The sequence below is a fragment of the Hemiscyllium ocellatum genome, chromosome 11 (assembly GCF_020745735.1).
Source record: "Hemiscyllium ocellatum isolate sHemOce1 chromosome 11, sHemOce1.pat.X.cur, whole genome shotgun sequence".
Classification (NCBI taxonomy): Eukaryota; Metazoa; Chordata; class Chondrichthyes; order Orectolobiformes; family Hemiscylliidae; genus Hemiscyllium; species Hemiscyllium ocellatum.
Window position 1 is genome coordinate 94,985,028 of NC_083411.1, and position 22,776 is coordinate 95,007,803.

At 39.7% G+C, this 22,776-nt stretch overlaps 1 protein-coding gene across 6 annotated transcripts in view; it reads right to left on the reverse strand.

Moving 5' to 3' along the window:
- Window positions 1-6,176: 6,176 nt before the first annotated feature.
- LOC132820264 (probable E3 ubiquitin-protein ligase MID2) overlaps window positions 6,177-22,776 on the reverse strand; it is a 243,501-nt gene continuing 226,901 nt past the window's right edge. For all 6 annotated transcript variants that reach the window (XM_060832278.1, XM_060832272.1, XM_060832275.1 and 3 more), the window contains exons 8-10: window positions 15,049-15,210; window positions 9,791-9,998; window positions 6,177-7,286 (exon numbers count right to left, since the gene is read on the reverse strand). In XM_060832278.1, the coding sequence (XP_060688261.1) occupies window positions 6,881-7,286; window positions 9,791-9,998; window positions 15,049-15,210 (776 nt within the window). In that variant the 3' untranslated portion in view covers window positions 6,177-6,880. The remainder of the gene's footprint in view (window positions 7,287-9,790; window positions 9,999-15,048; window positions 15,211-22,776) is intronic.

Here is a 22,776-nt window from a genome sequence, read left to right on the forward strand (position 1 = left end):
TTCCTTTCAAAATCACAGTTGCATCAATGTCAAAATCATGACTATAAAGCAGTGAAGTCTGGATGCTGATTGATTATGAGCTATCATTTAGTTTGAAACAGCATAAAATAGCGAAGTTCCAAACAACAATGTGGTAAGTTTGCCCCATCCAACTACAAAATAGAACCTGGTGGAAATATCAGGTCGTTACAAAATGTTGCAATATTCTGTGTGCATATGAAGTCATAAAAGGTTATTCCACTCTGAGCTAGTTAACAATTAGACAGTTACTGAAGCTACAGCTGTTACTTTATGATTCTGTATGCTCCGCCCATGAAACCCTGTAAACTTTCTGAAGTTCAGAACATTTGTTGAAGGAATTACGCCCACTGAAGAACATGACAGTCCAGAGGTTACAATAATCAGAATCATTTGTGGCAATGTAGAAAAGTTATCTGTTGAACCTGCAGAATTTCCTACCTCCTGAGGGATTTCTTTGGGAGTTTGAAAATTCTGACGGGCAATTCCCACGTAACTGGAACTCTCTAGAAATTCTTTAAATGTAGAAGGCTATTGAAGGTATACTTACCCTAACTCCTAGGTAACCGTTAAACTGACCTCCCTGCCTCACCACTGAAATGCCACTACACACCCATGTCTCTTTTCGATACACTTCGAGACCTGATGCCTATATCCTCTTCTTTGGATCCAACACACCACATCAGACGAGACAGGAAACTGACTCAAACCAACCACTGAAATGCAATCACGTACAAATATTCTAGTATGGCATAGTTATGAGATTTCTACATTGATGCACACATACCCAGTAAGCAGACCACCTCAGCTTTGCTTCAGTACAGTGAAATTGAACACTGCTCTGTCAGAGCTTTTAAACAACAGACACAACACCTGACCTCAAACTACATTTCTCACCTCTCCCAACTTGACCCAACATATCCCCCCCAACCTTACTCTTTCCTTTCCTGTTCCCAGTCAGTCCCAAACTCCCTTCAAACTGGCACCTGTTCTAATCAGGCAACCAATTCATTCAAATCCCAACTGCTGGACCTAGAAGCCCTCCATCTGATCTCAACATGCTCCAACCCAATTTGACCACAAGAATGACCTATCCAAACACATCTACCCTGGAACTCATCATTCTTCATCCACCTGGCACAGTACCCCCTCAGCCATCTGGCACCACTGCTATCTTGCTCACCGGCCACCCTAAATCCTCTACCTTCCTTACCTTAGCCTATCACACAAGCTTTAAAAGTCTGTGGACATTTGACATTCAGACTATAATGTAAGAGGGGCTGTTGGACTGAGGATACCTGGATATCATTGAAAAAGGAAGTCTCTGTCCAGGAATCTCCAGCACAGAAATCAGACGGTAGTGGATATTTTAGGTTAGAATCTAATTAGAAATGGCAGTGGCTGAATTTTACCAGACGTTTGCTGTCAATTATAGCATGTTTCATGGAAACATGGATTTTCCATTCAGGACAGAATAGCCAGGTTGTTTCCACAAATATTCACTCCCTCCACCACCAATGTTCAGTAGCAGCACTGTATCATTTACAGGAATCGCTGCAGAAATTTAACAAGCCTCCTGTGACAGCACCTTCCAAACCTATAACCACTAACATCTAGGAAGTTAGGGTGGCAAATACATGGGGACACCATCACTAGGTTCCACCCTAACTACTCACCTTCCTGACTTGGAAATATATCACTGTTCCTTCAGAGTAGAACTCTCTCCCTAACAGCATTCTGGGTGTCCCTCCACCAAATGGACTGCAATGTTTCAATAAGGCAGCTCACCAACATCTTAAGGAAAACTAGGGATTAACAATAAATACTGCCCCAGCCAGTGATGCCCACATCCCATGAATAAATGAATAATTTGTGAGAGAAAATAGAATTACTATCACATCTCTTATTGCTACAGATCACATAGTTGCCCCAAAGATAGAAAACCACTATATCGAACATCACTGATGAAGATCCATAAAACAGAGTTCTACATGAGTAAAGTTTGACAAAAACAATCATACTGAAGCTCAGAGTACAGTATTAAATTCAGACAAGGAGGCCATTTCTTGTTTAGGCGTGTTGTAGTAGACCAGCAAAAGTACCACAGCATACTCTGAGTTTAACATAAGTGTCACCACACCTCAGCTAAGGGGAAAAGGTGTGAAGGTGAAGCCAGTGATGGTGACCTCAGTTGGTACAGGAATTAAACTCGTGCTGCTGACATCACTCTGCATCACAAACCATCTGTCAACAAACTGAGTGAGCACATTTAGAAAAACTTGCACACTTCAGCCTTGGAGATGGATTGATGCAACAACAGGGTAAGGTAAATGAGATGCTAAGTAAATTTTTCATCTGAGCTGCTTTCAAATTCAGATTGTAAGGATAAAGGGACATACTTGCAATTCAGGGAAGTTCATTACTGATATGAATTATTCCCTCCAGAACCTGAAATAGTCTCCAGTAAGATAATGGTTTCAAAAAACTCAGCTTGAAGGCAATCCCCAGTGCAAATCTTTTTGAACTTTGTAAAATGCCACAGCCACATATTAACTTGTAACGTTGCCATTTTGATAGTTTTTCTTAACTGATTTTTAAAAAATTAGTATTTATGATGCATGAAAATGTTATTCATATGACCAGATGAGATTTTCTGCAGTTTGGTAAATGTCACCTTCTAAATGCCTCCATGAAGAAGGCTGCAATCTGTTAATTTATTGCTGAATGCTAATTTGACTCCCCTCAACCCCTCCTTATTCCCCTATATATTGTTCACTATCTGTAATGTGAACAACAATGGATTCCCTTCCTTGTTTTCTTTTGATGGTTGATATGGGATGGGATGAAGTGTTAACAAACCATTCAAAAGCCTGAACCTGAAACATGTTGAAACACGTGGCCCAGGGAAAACATTGCTTGACTTCTTTGGCTCTCTGATTTTTGTTTTCAATTGCAAGATGCTTATTTCCAAAAGACTAGAGGTTTCAATTGCTTGTGGTTTCTGTTACTGATACTTTAAAGCCAATGGATGATTGATATTTATATTGCACTGCAGCAAAATACCATTTTTTGAACACAGTATTAATACATCATGAATAACAAACCTTTTTTCAAACAAATCCTATTGGCATTAGAGTTAATTAATTCTATAGAGTGTTTAGTGGGTCATAGCCATGGGGTTATGAAAGGCCTGGGGGAGGGAGGGTGTGCTGTGTCGGGTGATGTTTTAGCTTGTTATAGGCAGACCTGTAGTATCATAGCAGTGGATGGAGGAACATAGCTTGGCATGGACAGAATACAATGTAATTAGGTGGTGTATCAAGAGTCTTAGTCAGGCATGAGGAGTCAAGAGGGTGAGTAGAGGGGCATGGCTGAGCAGAGTGGGGGTGGGGGAAGGGAAGAAGAGATATTGGAATGGGGTGGTTGGAAGGCAGCATCTGGTATAGGGACAGGGGCAGAGATACATTGCCCCCGTGCTTCTCTTCCTTTCACGCTCCTTATATGCATCCCTGTCCCCACACTGAACAGCTTCTATTCAGCACATTCCTCAATGCATTTTGTGTTCTATAAAATAGAATGATGCAGAACTTCTTTATTAGGTGATGTCATCACATAGTATCAGTGGTCAACTCAAAGTGGCAATGGTGCTTCTAATTCGACTTGTGCATGATTTGAAGAATTCATCAAATTCTCATTTAACAAACCCATTAAACCTAAAAGCCACAACATTGAAGAATAGCATTAATTTCCTAGACACGCCATAAGCCTGTTGCCTTTTTCATTTTTAAGTTTTCTTTTTGAAAAGTTCTGTTGTGAGGCAATTATTAATTTACTCACTGCATCTCATATCTCAATTCCAAATTTAAACAAACAATAGCACACACTGTTTGTCCCATAACGTAGCTCCTGAACATATGAGACCTTCAGCTAGAGATCCAACTGTTGTGGTTCTGTTCGCCGAGCTGGAAGTTTTTGCTGCAAACGTTTCGTTCCCTGGCTAGGGAACATCATCAGTGCTATTGGAGCCTCCTGTGAAGCGCTGCTTCAAGAAGATCTACAAGAAGATCCATCAACAGACACATCGACCTGGACCCCCACATACAAACTACTACAGCTGAAACTGACACCCGGAAGCGGCAGGAACAAACCACTATAAATATCGGAAGAAACATCAAAGCAGCGCTTCACAGGAGGCTCCAATAGCACTGATGATGTTCCCTAGCCAGGGAACGAAACGTTTGCAGCAAAAACTTCCAGCTCGGCGAACAGAACCACAACAACGGACACCCGAGCTACAAATCTTCAACCAGACTTTAGAGATCCAACTTTCATTGCAAGGGATTCATTACCTTAGTGATTTTGAGTATTTCTAGTGCCTAGTTAGAGGGGCTTATAGGTTAAAAATTTCCCCCTCCTCTGCAGCTTCCTTCTTTTCATCTTCACACACCTTTGCTGCCTCCTTATTTCTTTCACCATCACACATCTTCCTAAGTCAGGCCATTTGCAGCTGCCCCTTTCTCACTTTCTTTTGTAACCTCCACATCCCCCAGCATTCACAGCTTAATTTCCTTGACCCCATTTCCTTTCATCTTTTGATTCCTTGCAGAATTCCTCCCTTTCTCCCCGCCCAATATCTTGTAGCAACATGTGGGGATGACTGACCTGTTGTTTCTCTAATCTGGTCCTTTCTCAAATATGTCACCTTGATCGGATTGGTCACCACATGGGAGAAGGAGCAGGACTGTCCAAGCCTCTGGAGGGACCTAGTAATTAGTACCTTTCCACCCCATTGTCAGTGCTCTGATAAAATAGGGAGCATAATGAGGGCAAGACCCATGACTCACCCATTGTTATTAAAGAGCTCCCCTTGTTGTCCTTAATCCATGAAAATCCAGGCCATGTTCACTATTTTTCCAAGGGAGATCACATTCCTATCAGTGTGGGGTGAATGGAAATATAAATTCCTGCTATTTAAGCCTTTAACTTAAAAATCAAGAAAGAATTTGTAAAACAAAGATTGACGTTCATTTCTTAAGATTGTATGGTCAGTATAATGACAGTGGTTCTGAAACCAAGCCATTTTGCACCCTACTTTGCAATGGGATCCTTTTTTAAAATTATTTCCATGCATTAAATTGCCATTTTCTATCTTTACATTTCCAGTGTGTTATATGTATAGGAGCTTTTGTGTCTCTACATTTGTGTACCTGCTTTAAGTATATAATGTCATGTTAAGTCTAGGGCAGACATCACGCTTATTAACATAAATTATATTTTTATCGTAGTATCACTATAGTGCAGAAAGAGCCAATCGAACCTGTAACAACCCCCCGAAGACCAGCTCACCACACAGTCTCCTTCTCTTTGCCCGTAACCTCACATTTACAATGGCTAATCTACCTAGTCTGCACATCCCTGGGCATGATAGACAATTTTAGCACAGCCAATCCACCTAACCTGCACATGAGTGGAACCTAGAACCCCCTAGTTGAAATCCACACACACATGGGAAGAATGTGCAAACTTCACACAATGCTTGCCCAAGACTGGAATTGAACCCAGGTCCTGGGTGTTGAGGCAACAGTACTAACCACTGAGCCACTGTACTGTCACTGTTAATACAGTTTCATTTCTTGCATATTTGGCTGGGCACTGATCTCTGATAAATTCATAAGCATTCCGGAATCAATGATAAAATGCCTGCTGGTTTAGTGGGGTTGTACATGCTTTTGTTTCCCCACAACAATTCAATTTAGAGGATGTGTCTTGTTTTTCCCCTTTAGTTTAGAATCTAAAGGACATGTGTTCCTGGGCCCCTGATGATATAAAGGTGAATGAATGTTTCCTTGTGACATGAATGTGGATGAAGGAGGAGTGAGCAAATTTACCAAATGGGAAAGCTGCCCATGTTGCCTGAAGGGCTGGACGACAGACTTCATTTGATTTTTATTCTCACGACTGTCTCAATTTTAGACTCCACCTTTTAATATATTCCATTCCATTTGGAACTAGTATCATTTCTACATTGCAGTGAAATTTCTTCCATTTTCAAAAATAACAGCAGCTAAGAAAATAATTCATCTTTTCAAATGGGTGAAGAACCACCAAACACTTTGTCATTAAATATTTATACCATTTTTAACATTACACACACCAATTAGAGTTCCATATATCAACATTATTGTTTTAATACAGAGCCTTGAATGGAAATCCTTTCATTCACAAACAATAACAACAAGATGACAATATAATGAATCCATGAAATACATCAGGACAAATTTCTTGATAGAATTAGGTTCTTCTTTTGAGGCACTGTCTAAACATGCTTGCTGTTTCTGTTCTCTGCACACCATTTTAGTCATTTAACAGCAGCTGGGGATTCTCTCTTTATGGTGACTGTTCTACTGCGACATGCAGGGTGGAGTTATTCTCCTTTCAGTGTGAGAAGCTCTCCCTTTGTGTTGCAGATTATAGTCTCAGCAAACAAGAATAACAACTTTCTTCAGATGCTAGATTTAGGTGTGTCTAATGTACAATACATGAGCTTCTAGAAACTGAAGCCGAACCTTCAGATCTACTTAAATTATTTTCTTCCAGCCTTGACATATTAAAAACAACTTTCCATAATCTAAAAGCATGTCTTGAAAGTGCATTTTCTGGAATACAATCTCTCTCTAATGATAAATTGTGAACATAATTATAAATAATTTATAAATTCAATATAATAGTAGTCATTCTGTGTAAGGCGGCTCTTGTGCTACCTTGAGAGGGCACAATGCATAGTCTAGCCCTACTTGGAATAATGCTTTTTTTTTGGGTGTAGGGAAATAGTGGATGGGTCAGTTACATTTCAGTCTGGCCTTTATTGACTGACTTTTGTCCCTGACGTATAAGGAGATTCCTGGGGTCTACAAATGCATTCCTGCTGCTGCTCCAAGCAGTCTAATGGGTCCGGGACAGGGAGCCCTGACAGAATCATTAATGATTTGTTCCAGATTGTGAATGTGGGGCACACGGGTAGAGCAAAAGAAATGTCAAACGTGTGCAGATGGTGCACGTTCATGGCGTCGTAGAATGATAACGTGTTACCATCGTAGTCGAGAAGAACACCAAGCCTTCGTAGCTGATGGCTAGCATCCACTGACATCTCTTTGCCACTGTGTCTGACAGCAAATGTGTTATTGCAGCGACAGAATACCCAGGATGATGAATTCTTTCCATTCCACTCATTCTTTGGGGCTGATTTATATGAAATGCCAATGGAATACCTGAAGAATAGAAATAAAATGATCATTTGTATTGTATTCCCAATTATTCAATTGAAAGAGTTTTAATCTTGAAATTGTGTAAAAATTGATTAGAAACTTTAAAGAGGCAATCTTACATTGCAACATAAAATTAAATTACTTAAAATTAATTACACTGTCATACAGCTCGTTGCTGTATGAACTTTCTTTTACTTATATAAATTAAGCTTAATAGAATTGAAATTTTCTTTCAAGCTAAAACAATCAATCAATCAGTCATACAGCACAGAAAGAGACTCTTCTGTCCAACTCAGCCATGCTGACTAGAATTCCCAATGTGACTTAGTCCCATTTGTCAATATTTGGCCTGTATACCTCTAAACACTTCCTATTCATGTACCCATCCAGATGCCTTTTAAATGTTGTGACTGCACTATCCTCCACCACTTCCTCTGGTAGCTTATCCATACATGTATCACCTTCTGTGTGAAAGTTACCCCTCAGGTCCTTTTTAAATACTTTTCCTGTCTCAACTTAAACCTATGCCCTCTAGTTTTGGATTCTTGCACCCTAGGAAAAAGACTTTGGCTATCCATTATCAAAATTTTACAAAAAGGTGATTCAACAACAAAATGCTCTTGGTAAAGATATTGATACTGTTACGGCTATCAGAGTTAGGTAACAGGAACTGGAAAATTTCCAGCTTGGCTCGCCCACTACCTCAGGCAAAAGTGCTTAGAGATACAAGAGTTCTTTTTAGGTATACAGTGGGCTGGGCCAGCTGAAGCTGCTGGTGAGTGCTTTTTAAAAAAAACTCATTCATGGGATGTGGCTATCATTAGCAAAACTAGCATTTGTTGATTATTCCTAATTACCCTTAAGCAGATTGGTTTGCTATGTCATATCAAGTGCCAATAACAGTCAATCACAATCCAAGTAAGGAAGACAGATTTCCTTCCCTGATGGACATTAGGTTTTTATGACCACCCATGACAGTTCTTTGATCACTATGAATGAGATTCGTTTTCAATTTCAGATTTTCAGTCATCCGAATATAAATATCACTGTGTTGTTGTGGGATTTGAACCTATGACCAAAAGCATTAACTTGAGCTCTGGATTATTGTCCAGTGACATTCAGACTTTGCCATTGTCTTCTCCTGGAACAGGAATCAGACCTGCTACCCCCAGAAAGAGTTTGGAATCATCAACAAAGGAAGCAGAGTGTGGGGAAGAGCTATTTAAAAGAACCAGTTGTATATAATGAAAGCAATAGAACAGAAAAGGACATTACGACCTTCATTATCAACAACCTTTCACCTTGCACCATCCTCATATTTGCTCCATGCTAGCCCATACCCCATGGCTCCTCATACCCCTTATGTCCACCTTTTGCTAATCCACCGATATCCAAAGCCTGTCATAACCATCATGTCCACTCACCCAGCATTAAATCTGTACAGAATCAACCAACCAACCCAAAAGCAGCCATGTCATTCATACAAATGCTTTTACAGAATTTATTGATGCACAATTTTCTTTAATAACTTGCTGTTACCTGTGAAAGTTAAGGTTGAAAAACTGAATGACAAGCTCACCTTATCTCAACTAGCATGGTTCCTTGGGTTGTGTTAATTTCATGCCTCAGTTTAAACCAAACATAATGTGGGGTATTTGGTGAGGGATGGTGAGTTTGGATTGGAAAACAGCTCTCTTAGACTTGAGCCCAAATCACACCCACTTTTAACCTAATGCAGCCTACGCTATTTAGGTTAAATTCCAACAAATTTAGGAACAGGTTCTTCCCTGCTGTTATCAGACTTATAAACAGAACAGAACTCATATTAGAATTCATTGTTCACTACATCTTCTCTGTAGCTGTAACACAATATCTTGCAATCTGTTTTCTTACCCTGATATACTTATGTAAGGTATGATTTGCCTGTTTAAAACACTAAACAATACTTTTCACTGTATCTCAGTACATATGATAATATCAAATCAAATATCCTTCATAATTCTATTATGAATGGTAAATGGTCAATTCCTTCATCAAAGTATAATTGTTTTATTCTGTTAAAGTATTTCTTAAGATTGTCAGATCAAGAAAATGAATCAAAGGAAGATCCCTTAATGGATCAGTGCACTGCATAACAGTGCTATCCAGAGCTGACTAAGCCTATTCAGTTTGCAGGGACACTGTAAATGGCCATGTGGCCAAGCTTCGTTGTTCATAGAAAAGCTCTTGAAAGTTTGCAGATGCGTATCAGGTCATGCTTGGGTGCATTGCAAGATGCTGACAGTCATTGTTCAGGTTAATGTGAAGAACTGCTATCAGGTTAAGGTCATGGAGAAGTGCTTAAGCTACTATAGTACAAATTGTTTCCTTTTTAAAAAAAATGAGGGTAAGAGTTGGGAGCTGTGATTATCAAAAACTCCAAGTTAGTATTCTTTAAAACTCTAATTCTGGTTTATAAAACAGACGCAGCTAATGACATTTGCTGTTAATTGTTTAAAACTCTGTACCATGTGCATCCACCAAGTAGAACCTCCCAGTAGTGGCAGCCACTGTCAATGTATACATTCCCCAGTGCCCCATAGCTCCCTTGGCTGCTAAAACGCTCGGGTGTATGGCTCTTCTTCATAGAATTCTCATCCCGTTCCATAGCCAGGCCATCGTTGGAAAGCTTCAATTTCTTGTGAGCTGTTTTGGGATCTAGTTTGAATGGTTGGCCTGGAAAATACAGAGAAACAAACTTTAAGTCTCCTTGAACATTACGTCTCTTCTCAGCTAACATTACCTTGATTTTGACTGATATTTGCAATTCATTTATAATCTATTGAGATGATTTAAAGATCAGCTCTAATCATAGTTATCACTTAAGCAACTATGAACTAAGTAGTAGGATGACATTTCAACCTAACCTTCAATTACAATAGCAACTAGCTTGCCAAATATTTATTGTTAACTAAGACCAAAGACAGGGATTGATTTCCTCATGTTATTCATTTTCTAATTACTTTTCATCCATAATTCATCAGACATGGTGGCACAGTGGTTAGCACTGCTGCTTCACAGCACCAGGGACCCAAGTTCAATTCCACCTCGAGTGACAGTGCGGAGTTTGCACATTCTCCCCGTGTCTGCGTGGGTTTCCTCTGGGTGCTCCGGTTTCCTCCCACAATCCAAGGATGTGCAGGTCAGGTGAATTGGCCATGCTAAATTGCCCATAGTGATAGGTGCATTAGTCAGTGGGAAATGGGTCTGGATGGGTTCAGAGTGCCGGTGTGGACTTGATGGGCCGAAGGGCCTGTTTCCACACTGTAGGGAAGCTAATCTAATTTTAAAGATCCTATTCCTTAAGAACACTGGGAACAGCAATAAATCATTTGCGCTACTCCAGGAGGTCTTGGTGATCTGCCTCTGACATAAATCAACTCTCATTAGTTATATATCCTTTGATATGTTACGTTAACAAAAATGTATTAATCAGTGTCAATATTAACAACTGATTTAATAATTGTTTGGGAAGTTTATGGAGATATGGGGTCTTGGCCACTAACTGAAAAACCAGGGAGACCAGTGTTACTATTTTCTCAGAAGGCTCTTTAAATTACAAGACAAACAGGCATTCTACAAGATCCAGACTACAGGAATGGGGAAATTTTCGCTGTCAGAGCTGTTGGCCAATTGGAGGTCGGCATGTTGTGCTCAGCAGTGGGGAAGCAGGGTCCATGGCAGAAAGTAGATCCAATAGAGGCCGGGATCATGCAGTGATCCATGCCAGAGGTAAGTGACGGTCAGGAGGTGGTGTTGAACGGGTGGGGGTGGTGTGGAATATAGGTGTTCAGAAAGGGAGTCAATGAGTTCTCCTATAACCTTCCCACCCTGTTGAATTCTGGGTCCCTTCATCAGACCCTGAGTGCCTTTGAACAGGGACACATTCTGGGAAATCACAGAATCACATTTTTTGATGTTTGCTTTCTGTGTGGTGAAAAACACATCTGTCACTGGTTTAATGCCAACGGTGGAATGAGGAGGCCACAGAAAATTAAGCGTATACTACATAAATCATGAGTGAGGACAGAGAAATTACAGAAAATTGAATTTGTGCCTGTAATTCATTTTCCTCCACACCTCCAATACTCCATGCACTGTTGTAAAGATGATTTATTTCGGCAAAACACCCTTGCCTGTCCTTCTGCTCTGCTGAATTACTCATGTGTGACCTGACACCATGAGATCGCACAGGTCTGCAGTCAACGTGGAGAATTCCCAGTGCAACTCCTTCCCGACTGTATACCATGGTTTTGCAACCTCTGGGTTTGTCCTGCTGCAGGATGGCTGGTCATGTGCAAACATGTAGTGGTCAGCTAATTAGATGTTCAGGGGTTAGGCATCCAGACAAACATGCAGCAGGGGCAGGCAGGAAGTCTATAATTCCATGCTAACCCCAGTGAGTCCAAAGTCTAAATGGCATATTTAAAAGGACACCGAAACAGAACTTCTACTCCAATTTTGTTTTCTACTTAATTCTATCTGCAGTCTCCGCTGCCTGCTTACCTAGTTATCATTGAAATGATAACTATAACAAAACTATAATATATGAATACCTCCTTTTCATCAGTGAAATGATTGTATCCTTCATCACCAAGGTTGCTGCTACTGCGTCTCTGCCAGTTTCTTTTTGCCTGTAGACCTGGCAAGATTTGTTCCTGTTCAGCTCCTTTTCACAGCCACGAATTAGTCATGGTCACCATGCCATACTCGCTAAATTGCATTTGTGTCTGTCATTCATTTCATTTGTTCCTACTTTGTCATGCTGTTGTAAAGATGATTTATTCAGGCCAAACACACCTGACTGTCTTTAGTTCTGTCAATTTGGTTTTACATTTCTTCATGCCCTTGTGATTTAAATACTTTACCTTATTAACTTTTTGTGTGTGTGAGTGCTATATGTAAATTGCTGTTTGTTATCCTGCTCTTGCTGTTTCCTCCTTCAGCTATAATTTATACGATGAAATTGGTTTCTTTTCAGACGGGGGGGGGGGGGGGGGGGGGGGGGGGGGGGGGGGGAAGGTGGTGGTAAGACCAAAAGAAGGTATTACAAATTCTTTTTATCTAACTCACCATTATTACAAGTAATTTACTGAGTACAAACTGAATGGCTTTTGAAACTGGATGTAATTTGATTAAATCAAATTATTTCCAGGATAAATTGTGATGGATGTATTTTTCTTATTAAAATTAATGGTCAAGTATTTCACAACGAGCTTTCCTTATAATGTCAAGTCTAATACAATTTTTAAAAAAGGAGTAATGTTCTGTTGTACTTACCTGACCCGAGTATCATAGTAGTTAACCCCAAAATCAAAGAACTATTACAATGCAAAAAGAGCCCACTGTGTTTGTGCTGGTTCTCTGAAAAAAATTTCATCCAGTGCAAGACTATTCTCCCTTCTTGTTCCATTGGCCTGAAATGTTTCCACATAAGTCTAATTTCCTTTTTAATTGTAATATTTAACTGGCCTTCACCACACACTACCCAGCAAGGTCTCAAATATTGCAAAGAGATGCGTGGCCAGTTAATCTATTTAGAGTGTCTTGTTGAGTGACAAGTTTCGACCAGGACATTCTGGGAACACCCTCAATCCCTTGTCCCATCTTCAAGTGCTGCCAAGGGATCTTTCACAACTATCGGAGAGAACAGTGAATTTATTTAATCATCTGAAAATGGCACTTCTACCAGTGCAACACATCTTCAGTATTGCAGAAAACCTCCAGAACCATGCGTCAACCTAGCATGAGTACCTTCCATTTCAAGCAACCTACCTTTCTTTGTTACCCCAAGCATCAAGTGTCACCACGTAATTTGAATACAAACAACACTACAGTTGAAACAGTTGTACGTTTACACCAGTGACTACCTTTGAAAAGTAGTACATTGGCTATGAAGCAATTTGTGATTTTCTCTGCTCATGACATCAAAAGAAATGCATGTTCTTTGAGATTTGTTGAAAGCTGGACTCTAGCTTGATTCTCACTGTCTCCCATGTGGTGGACATGGATTCAAATTACACCACCCTGACTAAAATCATTTAATTCAACATTGACCAGGGACTGAACCCTGGCACCTTCCTGAACTCCGAACCATTGATCTTCTTGATGGATTTACTGAATGTTTATACAGGCAGTTAAACTTCTTTGAACACCCAAATGGTTATTAACACTTTCCAATGTAATATTTAGTTACACACAGATCAAAGTATCGAAGATTTGATCTTTATTTTGAGCTGTAATATTTAGTTTCAGCTGTAGCAAAACATTGACCTCCATAGCCTTGGCTAAGGATGAATAAGCCCAGATTCCCATTTCTACTAAGTGTCAGTCTTAGGAATGTATGACATTTAGTAATCAGGTAAGTACAGAATTGGTTTGGATTGTAACATCTCCTCAAGATCAAACTAGAAGAAAATGAAAACTCTCAGCAACTGTTTCCCATCAGGACCTTATTGATAAGCATTCCAAGAGCAGTAAAGAGTTATGATGGACTATTTCCATTAAAAAGTCCCATTCTCACAGAGAATTTAATAACTATATCAAGCATTTGAATACTGGCAAATACTCACAAATGAAGAATACTGAGTTACCATCTGGGTTGCTAACACCAAAAATTGAGTTAACTTCTTCAAAAAAGAGAGGAACAAACAATTTCCACTCCTTTTTTTTTAAATTTTGCTTTAAGCAACAAGAAAGACTAATTATTACTTACAAACATGGTTCAAAATATTTCAGTGTAATCATTTTATCTCGGGGCATAAATTCATTTCCCTCGCACTGTTGAATTTCACCTATTTTTGCCTTATGGACAAAAGGTCTTCTTCTGAGCTGTACTTATTTTTATATACACTGAAATTTGACCCAAATTGTAAACACTAATACAACTGTTCTTGAGTAAAATAATCAATGGCTTGATTATTATTATTAAATTCACTGTGAGAAGGGAACTTATTAATGGAAGTAGACAAACATAACTGTTTACTTCTCTTTGAATGCTTGTTAATAAGGTCTTGATGGGAAATGTTTGCTGAAAATGTTTATTTTCTTCTAGTTGCACATGGGTTAGTCCATTAACCTGAAATCCCTTTGTGTGCAACTGTAATGCAATAAATCTGTTAATTGCATTTAAACAGCACACAAAGGATGTAACACAAACATGGTAACCATTGCACTGCAAGAGCACATTAAATCTATTTTTATTATTTTTAAATTGCCACAACACATTCCAATAAGAGTAGACATGGAACGGAATGATAACAAGCAAGCTTTGCAAAGCAGCTTTTGCAAGGCACTGGAGAATAATTCCAGTCCTAATCCTCACTCAATTACATATACATTTTCTGGCAAAAAATACTAAATAGACAATTGGTGGAGAAACCACATATATTTTTATCCTCTAACCATTGGTTTCTTAGTACTAAATTAACTGTCTCCTGCACATCTGGCTGAGATTAGTACACTAGTATTGAAGTAAGTGTTTCAGTTTTGTGCTGTCTTTATCTTTTTTTGGAAAGTATAACTATTGCTTATTTTAACCAAAAGAGTGACATCAATCCGAGATGTCCTACAACTAAATAACTGAATGAAATCAGATTTAGACTTACTAATTCATTGATTACCATCATGAAGTTTGTTAATTGTTAGTAAATGATTTCCATCTTTTTAATTAACACTGCAATCTAGAGTAAACAATGTGAGAAAGCAATCAAAAAGGACAACTTACTATTAGTTTTCAATCTGGTCGGTTCACTTATGCGACTGCCTGCCTGGTTGATTGCCTTCACAATAAAGATATACCTTGTCCCAGCCTGAAGTCCATGCACAGTGTAATGGTTTTGCTTAATGTTGGGGACAATCATCCAACTGTCAATGGAATTGTACAAACCTGAAATGAGAAGAGTTATGGCTAAATATAGGGAGCTGCACAAAACAAATTATTGGATGATGGAGCGGTTTTCAAAAACTAAAAAGAAAGACTTGCATAAATGTTTGAATTCACACCTGTTGCCTGTAAACTATCACTGTGGCCAAAGAAAACATGCAATCATTAATGCAATGACATGAGCTTTTGGAATCACATTCAATGGTCCTAGTGATGGAATGATGGAAGATTTGACCAAAAATTTGATTGTTAATAAGTTCAGAATGGAAACCTGGCTGATCCAAGTTCCTCCCCAAATTCTGATTGCCATTTTTGCCTTTCTACTCAACTTCTGACTTCCCATTGGAAATTTGTGATCAAGATTATTATTATATCAGTTAATACCTCATATCGTGTTGCTCATAAAAGGTTGGAACACTTATGACATACTGTTTTTAAGGAGGACACAAGTGTTATGCCATGTAATGAACAACTAATTATTCAGCAGATAATTGAAGCAGTGTCCTTACTAAGGCACCAACTTGGGCTGTTGCTAAGCAAATATTGGTTGAATGAATTTGGAATTTAATTTGTATTCAGGCTGCAGATCAGAAGAATGTACTTATTAGTTTAACTAAAATAGTAAAGCTAATTCTAACTTTAGATATCCTTGTCTGGATTTTATCCTCAAGGTGGGTGGTGAAAGTCAAGAAAATTCCTGGCACAGCCCACCCTGCTTGGGAGGAAGCGCAGGATCTTCAGGGTATAGGGGTGAGGGCTGCAATCAGGCCAATCCAAGAAAGAAATCAAAAGGCAGCCAGCTGGACTGTCAGGTTCAAATAAAAGCTGTTTAAAGAGGTCCTCTTCATGCTATGTCTTAGCTATCATAAGAAATGTACAACTCTTCACTCCTTCACCCTCTATTATTCCTAGCACAGTATGGAATGGCCATAGTAAGTGCGATGGCACTTAATGCGTATTCACCCACAATACATTTTAATAGGACCAATGAACACTACAGTGACAATGAAATGTGCAAAACAACATACCCAATTTTTCACTTTCTTGAAAATAATTATTTCTATGAGCCAATAACAAGTGTCAAAACCTGACCTGATCACTTTTGGTATCTTGAAAAAATGAATACCCAACCAACATGCCAATATTGCACGCCATATTTGCCATTTCACACCAAGGTTGACCTTGCATGTAGATTGCAAGTGTGAAGAGCATAGGCATAAGGTGGCAGATTAGAAGACTGAGTTTAGTTTTATGGCAGTTACTTAGTTCTCAAGAACATTTAGACACTCCTTAAACCACATCACTCAACACATTCACACCCTAAACCTCACACACAGATCACCCTTGTCACATCATGCCAAATCTCTGAACACAAGGATTTCTTCATGCCCCCTAATATCATCCATGCCCTCCAATGCCACCTTTATGCTTCCTGTATATCTTTCATAATCACTCAGATTCCATGCATTATCAATGGAAGATATTCTTCAGGCTGCATCAGCTGTCACTGCAATTCACTGGGCCATGTGGGAGCACTGTGACGTCATTGCCAGTAATGTTGCAAATAACTTTCTGCATCAAAGATTAGAATTACCTAAAACACTGAACAATTAAACAAATGTATTATTTTGAAATGTTTTGTGATGTGCTGAGTATTAATTATAGGTAAATGGTTAATAGTCTTACTCATCCAGTTTAATGTTGTGGTTCAAGATTGCAGTCTTAACACAAGGGGTGTGGCAGAGCGGAAAGGTCTAGTGTCAAAGGAGGTTTGAAGTCAGATTCACAGCGAATGGCAAGAAAAGTATTGGAGTAGGGCAGCGAGATCAACATGGTGACATAAATTCACAGAATGGTGAGCTGAGCAGCACAATGGACCAAGCACTAGAACATTAAGCTAGAGTGGAACAATGAATGGGCGTGTGAGCACAATGACACCAGCAACACCACGCACGTGCATATTGGCAAATAGATGCTGACTTCCTGTTCCAGGTGCACATCAGTCATGTCAGTGCCACCAAAGTCCTGTACTTCCTGCAGTGGTAGGAGCTCCAGTTTAAAGATCAGCCTGTGCCATTGACATTACAGGTCAGGCAGCATCCAAGGAGCAGGAGAATCGACGTTTTGGGCATGAGACCTTCTTCAGGAATGAGGAAAGTGTGCCAAGCAGGTTAAGATAAAAAGGTAGGGAGGAAGGACTTGGGGGAGGGGCGTTGGAAATGTGATAAGTGGAAGGAGGTTAAGGTGAGGGTGATAGGCCGGAGTGGGGGTGGGGGCGGAGAGGTCAGGAAGAAGATTGCAGGTTAGGAAGGTGGTGCTGAGTTTGAGGGTTGGGACTGAGACAAGGTGGGGGGAGGGGGAATGAGGAAACTGGAGAAATCTGAGTTCATCCCTTGTGGTTGGAGGGTTCCTAGGTGGAAGATGAGGCGCTCTTCCTCCAGCCGTCATGTTGCTATGGTCTGGCGATGGAGGAGTCCAAGGACCTGCATGTCCTTGGTGGAGTGGGAGGGAGAGTTGAAGTGTTGAGCCATGGGGTGGTTGGGTTGGTTGGTCCGGGTGTCCCAGAGGTGTTCTCTGAAATGTTCCACAAGTAGGCAGCCTGTCTCCCCAGTATAGAGGAGGCCACATTGGGTGCAGCGGATGCAGTAAATGATACACATCCAACCACAAAGGATGAACTCAGATTTTTCCAGTTTCCTCATTTCCCCTCCCCCACCTTGTCTCAGTCCCAACCCTTGAACTCAGCACCACCTTCCTAACCTGCAATCTTCTTCTTGACCACTCCGTCCTCACCCCTACTCCGGCTTATCACCCTCACCTTAACCTCCTTCCACTTATTGCATTTCCAACGCCCCTCCCCCAAGTCCCTCTTCCCTACCTTTTATCTTAGCCTGCTGGACACACTTTCCTCATTCCTGAAGAAGGGCTCATGCCCAAAACGTCGATTCTCTGCTCCTTGGATGCTGCCTGACCTGCTGCGCTTTTCCAGCAACACACTTTCATCTCTGATCTCCAACATCTGCAGTCCTCACTTTCTCCATTAACATTACAGTAGAGAGGATGACAACATAGACAGGCTTGCATTTCATTGTGTTATATTCTTCACTACATTATGGTGTCTTTTCCATTGGGAAAAACTTAATGCATGGAAAAATAAACAAGATTGAATTTACCTTTGCGGGTCAGATTCCAATGATGAATCACTGTATTAAAACCTGCATTGTGATACAGCACCTAAAGTGACATTTCAAGGTCTAAGAACACTGTACAGAATGTTTGAATCCTCCTCCGGCTTTCCAACTTATTCATGTATTCTCACAGGTACAATACTTTCAATGCATTTCTATAAACTACATCAACAGCCAGTCATGGTGTGTTGGGGGAAATCGGATTTCTGTGTCATATTTTTGCACCAAAACATGTCGAGACACCCTGATTTACATATCCAAGAATAATTAACACCTTGTCTGCCCTTCTTTGGGCTAGGTCTCCATTATAGAACACATCATTACGTTTCCAAATGGCTATCTGCACCTGTGACAGATTAATATAATTTATCCCACTCTGCATATTCTCATACATGCACAATAACCCTAATTTACGCTTTATAATTTCTCCTCTTTTTCTGAACCCATCTAATAATTTATTGGTTCTTACTCTAGCACGTTCTCCTTTCTGGTATTCCGGATTCCTCTCTGATATCATCTCCTGGTTCTCACACCCCTGCCAAGTTCATTGAAATCTTCCTCAATTGTGAATCATAAATGTCCCAAGAATCTAAATCCTTCACTCTTACATTATCTCTTCAGCTACATATCTACCTGTTTCATCTTAATTTCATAGTTATTTGTATTCAGGAGTAACTGGAGATTACTACTTTTGAGGTCTTGCTTGCTAATTTCCTAACTAGTTCCCTAAATTCTCATTGGAGGATCACATCCCTCTTAATTTAATTCTGAAGATAGATCTCTGGACCCAAAATATTAACTCTGATCTCTCTCCACAGAAGCTGCCAGACCTGCTCAGTTTTTCCCACAGTTCCTGATTTTGTTTCCTCTTTATGTATTTATTTATTTCGAATGTGGACCAAATCAGCTGGTTGTTTACCCACTACCATTCCCTATTTTAGCCAATAAATCTTGCTAATCAGAAACTTTACTTAAAAGGAGAAATACTCTATATACCAACTCTCTCCTTCTACTGACACCACTTAAACACTGAGAAAACAAATGCTTTATCTAATCCTTTTGTTAATTATAATTGTGAATTTTTCAGTCATATAGGATAAGCTGCTAACTTTGGAGAGAGGGGAACACAGCAGCAATAGTCATGAGTCAATTCACACTCAGCCTTGGTCTAATGTCACAGATTGATTTTTTTAATGACATTTTTTCAGTGGCTCAGTCCATGAACACTCCTGATTCTCTCCTATTGATAGCTTCTGTGCCTAGACTTCAATTTATCTTCACCCCCATGCTCCTGATTCAATTCTCTCCTCAGCTCATTCTTATTTGTAAGTCTGATTTATTTGTTTTCAATGAAGTCATTTTAACTATGAAGATTCAGCTAGCAATCCAAAATTTAGTAATTTAGACTTTTTTTTGTCAATAGCTAATATTTTTAAAAAGGACAAAGAACATCTTTAAGTGTATGACATACATAATCTTCATTATATAGCTTTCCACTTTTGCTTTTTATATTGAATCACATCCTTGCATAATCCCGATATTTTGAATCTTCATTACCATCCTAAGTAACTGCAGTGTTGTAGTGTGTGCACCACCTGGAAAGTCATGTTTTATGTTTCATTATATTATAATAAATACTATTAGATGAGGTTTTTGGATTCCACCATAGGAAAGCTGCCAGAACTTCTATAGTCAAGTTGCTCCTGGATTTTTGGCTAATAATAATTTCTCTTGTGATCAGGTACATGGAGACTTTGGAATATACAGAGTCAAAATGACTGAATAGTGGTTCATCTGGTTTGCACCAAAGATTAAAAAAAAAGATGCGGTTTATGTTTTGTGTGCTTTGGTCACGTCTTTCAAATAAACTACCTAATTCACTTACTGAAAATGTGTTGCTGGTTAAAGCACAGCAGGTTAGGCAGCATCCAAGGAACAGGAAATTCGATGTTTCGGGCCAGAACCCTTCATCAGGACTCTGGCCCGAAACGTCGAATTTCCTGTTCCTTGGATGCTGCCTGACCTGCTGTGCTTTAACCAGCAACACATTTTCAGCTCTGATCTCCAGCATCTACAGACCTCACTTTTTACCTAATTCACTTAACAAAGGTTACTCTTCATTGGTTCCAGGTTCCGACTGAAATGAGTCATGAGGTTTTAGGGATATTTAGGGAACTCTGAATCAGCTCTATCTGAGAATGTGGAATACTGACCCAAGATAAGATGGAAAGTTCCAATACCAAAACATAGGTGTGTCTTAAAAATACAGGATTTAAAAAGATAGATGAAATCTTTTGTTGACAGTATTCCTTCTAGTTTCAGTTTATCATCCTATATGGTTCAATTAATAGTCACTTATTCAGATCAGTTAGCCTTTTTTAATAGGATTTATAGAGTAACATGATGAAATGAATGACATTCAGTAAGCACATTGGCTGGCACTCTGAGATAAGGTAAGGTTACTAAGTACAGTATGTGCACAGTAAGGAGAGAGGGATTGTTTTAGGCTGACAGCACTTCAACCCATGGGACAGCTGGTTACTGCTTCACAAGAAACTCAGCCTTTTGCACTTGAAGTGAAAGCTGTCACCATTCATCATTCAGGACTTTTTGGAGGACTGGATAGGAACTTGTCAGAATCAATCCATCACATGTAACTTTCTTCCACTATTAATTATAACAAACTTGAGTTAAAAGACTTTCTAAATGAACTGAAGCAGTTTGAGAGCTGCAATAATAGTCCCATTTAGTTCGTGTTTGTCCATTACCTCCAGAATCCCCTAATGATCTATGCTGAACCCCACTGGTGAAGGCTGTAATATCAAGGGAGACTTGATTTTCATTTCTAGCTACTGGGAGAGGAAAATGGGCAGATCCTTTGAGGAGTTCCTACTCACATTTCCATTGCCATTTGGTTAAAGAGTGTGCAGAAAAGGGGCAGTTTGCAAGCCCACACATTGCATTTCTGTGTTGCAAAAGCAGGCATTTTAGACTCATCAAAACATTCATGGAATCAGTCACTAGCTTCATTTTGTGTATAATGTATGTTGCGGAGGGTAGTTTTTCATCTTGTCGTCACTGGAAGTCATCCCACTCTTCCCAAAAAAAAACTGTTGCCAACAGGTAAAGTGTTGCACAAGACACTCCAGATCTTTGTCCATTTACTGGGGGATAACGTTCAGAAAACAAGGGTGGAAACTTGTTTTTCCAGGTCTCCCTTCCCCTCTTTCAGTGACCATAGAGCACCTTGGCAGAAGTAAAACGCGATTTCACCAAAAGCAGATATGGGCTCATATACTAAGACAAAGAAAATTAGTAATGTTATTCCTGACTTCCATCACTCTTGTTTGTCGCACAGTTATGTTTCCTCAAGGTCCTGCACAGCCAATTTTGTATTAATATTCTAATAAATCTGTGCTGGACCCCCAGTGACTGAAAACAGTGGGGAAATTTATAGCCATTAACTTTAAACATCATGGAAGCATGGCATTGAGATATTTTCCAGTTTTCTAATTACTAATCTCCACCACTAGCCAGAAAGTCCTGGCTATACTGGTCCATCCCACAGCTGCAAATCTCTGACGCACTTTGGATCCATGGTGTTCCTTTCCACAACTGGAGCAGGACAGGAACATGCAACCTTGATATTCAGTTTAAAAAGACGACAAAACTCTGAGTCAAGTAATTGGAGCCTGTCAGAACATTTAACTCCCTGTGGTTGTTCCTGTAAACCAGATTTTCTTGCACTTTTAATGACATGTTACATTAATTTAAAAATAAATTTTATTCCTGAAAATAAACCATTTTAGCAGGATATGGAAACAGAACTGGAGTGATTTTCATTGATTACACAAATGAGCGGATATGAAATAGTGAGGCATAAATTAGGTGCAAAGTAAAGACATTTGACAGCTGTCAGGAAGCCGGTAAAGTTTCATGTGATGTCTTGTCGGTAACCGACCACAGTTACATATACATGGAATGAAAGTCCCTTTGATTCATGAAGGCACATGGGGACAGATGAAGGAGCTAGCAGATGAAGCTGAGTGCAGTCAGCTGTACTTAGACTGGTGGGATTTCTGTAAGCTATGTGAACCACAGAGTTTGCCTGCTCGTGGGTAAAGTAAGAAAAGCATATGATGTAGCAAACAGTGTCAGTCTCCTGTTTAGTGCAAGCATGACTGCGAGACAGACTGATGTTACTGACCTCCCCTGAGGTTGCCAGGAAGGAGATAGAGGCAAAAGCTGCAGTGATTTCGATTGCACAAGACAATGCTGTGCCAGCTGAGAAAGGTTTTGCTTTTAGTGCTGTCGCAGAATGTCAGTGTTGCTGCCAAAGTGGCATTTATTGCCCATTGCTATACCTTTCTTTTTCTACAAT